Below are 5967 nucleotides of genomic sequence, written 5' to 3'. Positions count from 1 at the left end.
CTCTGGGAATGTGGCGGCAACAACGGTACTGAAACCGCCGCCGTTCGCGACGCGTCCATAACCGCGGCCGTTACCAGAGGAAGCCTCGAGCTCGCTTCTTCCCGACATCGCCCCGGTTGCGGAGGCCGCCGGGGTCCTTCTCCGTCGGCGTCGCCGCCGCTATGAGGCGGCTCCCAAAAAGTTCGGAGCTGGAAGACCAGCTCCGGGCCGTCCAGCAAGCCGAAGGTGCCGCCCGAGTCCAAGGACTTCGAGCCGCCACCTGAGGCCACCACAATCAAAACTGCCGGACAATTCTTTTTAATAAAGTTTATTTTCTGCTTCTTCTGAAATGTACACACCGGTTCATGCGGATGCACACGGTGAGACGTCTGCGCTCCGATGTCACGAGAACGATGGCAATATGCATGATGCTTATTTGTCGAGGGAATAATGGTGAGGAGAGGTGCCTGCAGCAGAAAGAAGTACGACACACATATACCTCTTCTGTTACAGTAGCGCATAAGCAATTCTTGCAAATCAGTTCAGCGGAAGCTCGCAATATGGAGGAAGGTTCATGAAAGGAGAATCGCCATTCACTCGACCGTAACAGCTAGGATGGTTGTCGTCTCGCGCCGTGCGTGCTTTTGTCTTGGCACTAATTTGGTACACTAAGCGCTCTTACTGAAATACTATAGCAACATTATGTAGCTCTGGGTGTATAATTAACGTTTCAATGAACGTTATCTTTTCTGCTTACGACCTTTAGGTACTGGTTGAATTGCTCGAGAGATGGGAGATTGTGCCTGCAGATTCGTTGCATAACATCCTCAATGCACGCGCACAAACTTTCGCCATGTATTTGCTTCACTTCATTTATTTTGCACAGGATAGAAAAAAAAACGGTACTCGGACACTGGCACACAAAGCCTTGCTCGGACGCAAGAATGGAACAGCAATATGCTCACGAGTGATTAGACTCGGGCTTGCAAAGCACGCGTTTGTCAAGCAACGTCCAGAGGTGAGATGTACATAGCACAAATGGTTCCCAGCAGAACGTACTGACACGGACAGAAAGGGAAGACGGCACTGTCACTGTCCGCTGTCGGTGGACGACGACTGTCCGCGTCACTATGTTCTGCTGGAAACCGCTTGTGCTATGTGCAACCAACGAGCACAGGCAAACACTATAGTCAATGTACATCACAGCTCTCTTGGGTAGTGGACTTGTCAGCTGGTCCAGAATCGGCATGTCTTGGCTGGACTCATGCGCGCCCCCGGATGGCAGCCAAAGGCTCTGCGGAAGGGTTCGTAGTTCTTCAAGGGTACGTTGACCAGTTGGGCAGGGCCGTGGCATTGTGCTTTAGCGAAGTGAATGAAGAACATCTGTTCCGTCGTAATGTTCTCGGCGTGCTTGAGGCGGTACTCCTGGTTCCGCGCGCCGCCCTCACGCAGACGGCTCGAGTAGACGCTGTGCGCGGGTGCTAACGCCGCCATGTGGTCTAGGAGAATGTCTCGTGAAGATTGGTTAGCGACGGCGCTTTGTGAGTCGACGCACTTGCGGAGTGGCTCCAGCTTTCGTAAGCTTCGCTCGCCCCACCAATGGGCTGCCTCCGCGGTCACCACATGCATCAGGCAAGCGGCCAGGTGCACGCCCAGCCGAGGCAGCCTCGCCAACTGGAGCGGTGCCGACTGGACGTTGGTCAGATTGGTAGCCAGCACCGGCACATATACAGTGCGCCGCGTGTCGTCGAAGGCACACTGTGAGCTGTGTGGCGGTATGGGCCATGCTTTTCCACGTAGTAGGCGGCCGTGGGTGTGCTCCTTGAGCGCGACGTATGCCAATGGCCCATTGTCCATACTGGGATGCGGCAGGCCTGCGAACTCTGTGCGCACCCGCTCGGCGTTCGAGAACCAGCCAGGTACGAAGGCAAGCACGCGCAGGTCACGCAGCCGCTCAGCGACCTGTCGTCTTACGGTAGCTTCCATCCACGAGGCAGAGTTCACGTAGAGAACCACATTGTTTCTGATGCTCTCAGTGACGTTGGCGGATTGCTTGAGTGCCGATTTCTTCATACGATAGACAGCGTAAAGGAATAGCTCCGGCAGTGCATCTTGCACTAGGCGCCAACAGCCCTCCTCGCTAGCGCTGGCATCGGGAAGAAGCGGCGACATTTTCTCGGCTGCCAGCAAACCTTGGTAGTTGAGCGCAATGTGAGGCGCTACGCCATTTACCTCCTGCTTCAGCTGTGAAGCCAGTTGCTTGGAGAATAGGACCTCTCGCTGGTCCTCGCCAAGCCCGAGAAGAGAAATGAAGTGGCTGTAGGGACTCGCGTTCGAACGAGAGCGTTCGTTTGGCTGATGGTCCTGTAGGGATTCTAACTTCCTGGCAAAGCTCAGCACTTCGGCGACACGTTCTTCGAGATTTTCACTTGCTGGACGAAGCGCTTTGGCATATTTTGTGAAGTGAGCCTCCATCAGCTTGTCTTTGGATTCTGGCCAGATTTTTGTCTTGGCAAGTACCACTACGTTTGACCGCGGTTGCACAGATACGCTTAAAAGACTGCTCACTCCGATACGTCGCTCTAACCCTGCAGCAACTTCCCAGATGAGGTCGTGGCTAAGGTTGTGCGAGTCTTGGAAAGGCCAGCCATCGAGGGAAAGGAGGGCGAAGGCGGCTTGTAGCTGATTCCAGTTGCGGCCGTCAACTTTCATGCAACGGTCGTGGAGCTGTTTGAGAGGCATGATCTCCTTTTTCGGTGACTTTCGTCGCAGTTCGCTGGCTGCGTTTCGTTCAAGCACCTCCAGAGGCGCTGGTCCTGGTCTGTTGCAGACGAATGCGTAAAAGTCGGAGCATGGTTCTACCGCCCAGCTCAGCTGACTTGCCAGATAGCGCCCCTCTCGCTGGCAATCAGCGTTTTTACATACATCCAGGTTATTCATCGGCATAGCACGCCGGTTGAGACCTATGAAGAGGGAGTTGCTGCCATTAGGAAGTGGCACGGCAACAGGCGCGTTCTGTGTAACGCGCTCGCTAAGACTGTGCTCATGCTTGCTGAACACACCAATGGCTGCGAATATGCTGGCCAATGTGGCCATAGACACCAGGAAGTAGACGAGGAAGTCCCTCGGTATTCCCATTTGTAGCTGGGGAAACACCGGGTAAACCACGTGGCGGCGGATTTTGCGCGTCGGAATCTGGCGCCGCGGAGGCTCCAAGTTGTCGGGGAAGTCTATACGTTCCATATAATGTTTAGTTATGGGCATCACTGGCACCAGACGGGACATTGGCGTGCCTCTCGGTGGCGGGGCTTTCGGAGGTGGTCTCGTGTTTGGCGAGTTGCTGCTGAAAGCACGGTACGACATGTGCTCAGTGCAGAGTGGCGTCATATGGACGCGTCTGTCTGGCCTTTCTTCGAAGCTAGCCTCTAATTCTGCTTCTTCTGCAGCACGGGCCTTGCGCTGCCGATTGGCTTCTATGTGACTGCTACAGCGTGGTGGGTCTGGTGGCTCGAAAGTTTCAATGAGGCTAATGCTTTCGGTGCACACTGTGTGCTTGCTCGGGAGTTCTCCTCTCGGCGAGCCCATTGGAGACATGGATGGGCCGGGTGCGGTGCCCGCGCGGCCACGGCCCAGGCTGTTTCCTGACAAAGTGATGCGGACGTGCATCGGCTCTTCGTCCATATCGGCTTTTTGACTGGCCAAAGACTGACCGACTTCGCTTCCGGCTCCCGTTGAGTCGCTTCCTAAGTTTCCCAGCTGGTTTCGCAACATCTGCTGCTGTTGGTTCCATTCGGCAAGATTGCTCAAGTAGCGCTGGTATTCTCGAGAGTATTGTTTCCATGCATGACGAGCCACTTCCTCCATGGGTGCTGAACGTGTGTTAATCGGTGGTACTTCCGGTGGTCTCAACTGGGGGTCGAAGGGAAACGGGCTTCTAGAGATCACGTGTCGGTCGGAAGTCTTGCGATCTCTTAGCTTGTCCAGCGTGGATTTTTCACGCCGTGTCCTGTCGGGGGACGGCGAAGGTGCTAGCTCTGGCCCTTCCAGGTTGATGTGCAGTCCAGCAGGCCGTCGACGTGACTGGATGTGGATGCTGCGGCCCGGCTCGCGACCAGGACGTCTTGGTCCTTGCCTGTCATCATCATTAATGCAATCTTCATAAGGCACAAGAGCTCGAGAGTTATTTGACGAGGTATGGTGGACGTGGCTATGCGACAGTTGGCGCCCAAGTTCACGGCCGGACGAGGGGCGAGATTCTTTTCCTTGTGTGGGAGATTCCGAACCGTGATCGCCCTTGCGTTCTTGTTTTGACAACTGCGGGTGCGAATCGCTTCGTTCATCTTTAATGAGGTTTACCGCTTCAAATCGTCGTTCTTCCTTGAGAACATGCAAAGGTTCATAAGGAACTGGAATAGCCTTGGGTAGCACGTCCTGCCCTAGACGCACGCTTGAAGGTCGGGCACTGTTTGCGCTGGCAGTACTGTGTATAATGCGCACTGACGCTGGAACGTCGAACTTGGGAAAGTCTTGAATGATGTGCACGCCGCTCAGAGATTTGACTGGAACGATGGAAGGATCCATGACAGCTTCATGTCTAGGTTCCTCTTTTCCAGTGGCACCTGGTGCTGCAGCTGCCGTTGCCGAAAGCGCTTCTTTTGGCGTTTGAACACGCACTGCACTTGGCTCTTGTTTCATTTGGGGTGAATTTGGGTCAATAAGACGCTCTTCATGGATTATGCGTATGGCCGGCTCAGCAGCGGCTCCATGATTCGATTCAATGCTTCGTGGCATCGGCGTGGCGCGGGCCTCTTCCTGGACCATTCCATGGATATGCTCTTGCTTCACCTGCACAGATCTAAAGCGGTCATCGTTGGTCTCGTAAAGCGCCGCCTCTTGCATAACGCGGACTTGTGCTGGTGATTTCGCACCGCTGGTGTTGCTCACTGCTCGATCGTGTTCGTGGCCGTAGTAAAGCATTTCGTCCAAGCACTCTCTGCAGGGAGAAGTCTGTACCTGCGGTTGTGGCGAAGGTTCGGCCTTTGACTCCTGGTCAAAGCAACTGCAGTCTTCTATGACCTGAAGGACTTGCTGTTGCTGACCTCCTTTGGTCTGTTCCAAGACCGTGATGATGTTGCTTTCTCTTGGTGGGCTGCAGGCAACTGCGTCGAAGGCGGCTGCTGCAGCTCGCGTGCCTGCTGCCATCATTGCGGCGTTGCTGAGCCCGAAGTCTGCAGCCTTGCCAACGTCGCCAGCTCTGGCAGCGAGCAAGCTGGCAGCCTGGTCTGGGCCCAAGTTCACAATGGTGCCGTCAGCGTGGATCTTGCAATCGAGACGTGCGCCCACGTAGGAACCGCTGCTCTCCTTCGTGTACTCGTGCACTTCTGGTCTGCGGCAGTACTGCACCTTGCGCGACGAAGTGAGGCCGGCGACAGGAGTGCTCTCGTAGTAGTGCTGATGGCCGCGTTGCGACGAAGGCGAGACTGGTGACCACCGGACCTGGGCAAGTTCAGTGAATGGTTGCTCGTCTTCCTCGGACACGCTCGCCATGACCTCAGCCTCGATGACGCGCACCGGCCGGTAGCGGCTGCCTTGTTTCTGTGGTATCGGGGTTAACTTGCGGACCTTGGCGCCGTTGCGCTGCCGGTTGCGGCGGCGGGCGGCGGTCGCGCATAGGGTGTCCGTGGGTCCTACAAGCGACACGCCCTCAATGTTTTCATTCCAGGGTTTGTCGGCGGCCCCGCTAACTGTCTCGCTTGACGCGTAGTACATTTCGTCGTCCTACTTGCCGGCGCACAATGTGCCAGGGCCAGAGTGACGTTTCCTGGTTCCCGCACGTCGCTGGTGCTCCCGTACACGGAAGCTTGTTCGGATCTCCGGTGCACCGGACGCTAGAAGGACCCGAACATGGCTCAGCTCCCGTGCAGGGCCGTTTCCTTCGAGAACGCTTTCTCTAGTTGACACGCGGGGCCCGAAACGGCGCGCGCTGTG

General features: G+C 55.8%; 1 protein-coding gene across 1 annotated transcript; it reads right to left on the bottom strand.

Moving 5' to 3' along the window:
* Window positions 1-291: 291 nt before the first annotated feature.
* LOC135901748 (uncharacterized) lies at window positions 292-5967 on the bottom strand. Its single transcript, XM_065431578.1, has 2 exons — window positions 1179-5967; window positions 292-446 (listed from the first exon to the last, which is right to left on the bottom strand). The coding sequence occupies exon 1, from the start codon at window positions 5746-5748 to the stop codon at window positions 1207-1209; it is 4542 nt and encodes a 1513-aa protein (XP_065287650.1). The 5' UTR covers window positions 5749-5967; the 3' UTR covers window positions 292-446; window positions 1179-1206.

This window comes from Dermacentor albipictus, chromosome 1, assembly GCF_038994185.2.
Source record: "Dermacentor albipictus isolate Rhodes 1998 colony chromosome 1, USDA_Dalb.pri_finalv2, whole genome shotgun sequence".
NCBI classification, from domain to species: domain Eukaryota; kingdom Metazoa; phylum Arthropoda; class Arachnida; order Ixodida; family Ixodidae; genus Dermacentor; species Dermacentor albipictus.
The sequence above is the reverse complement of the archived record's forward strand: the minus strand, read 5'-3'. Positions and strand labels throughout refer to the sequence as shown.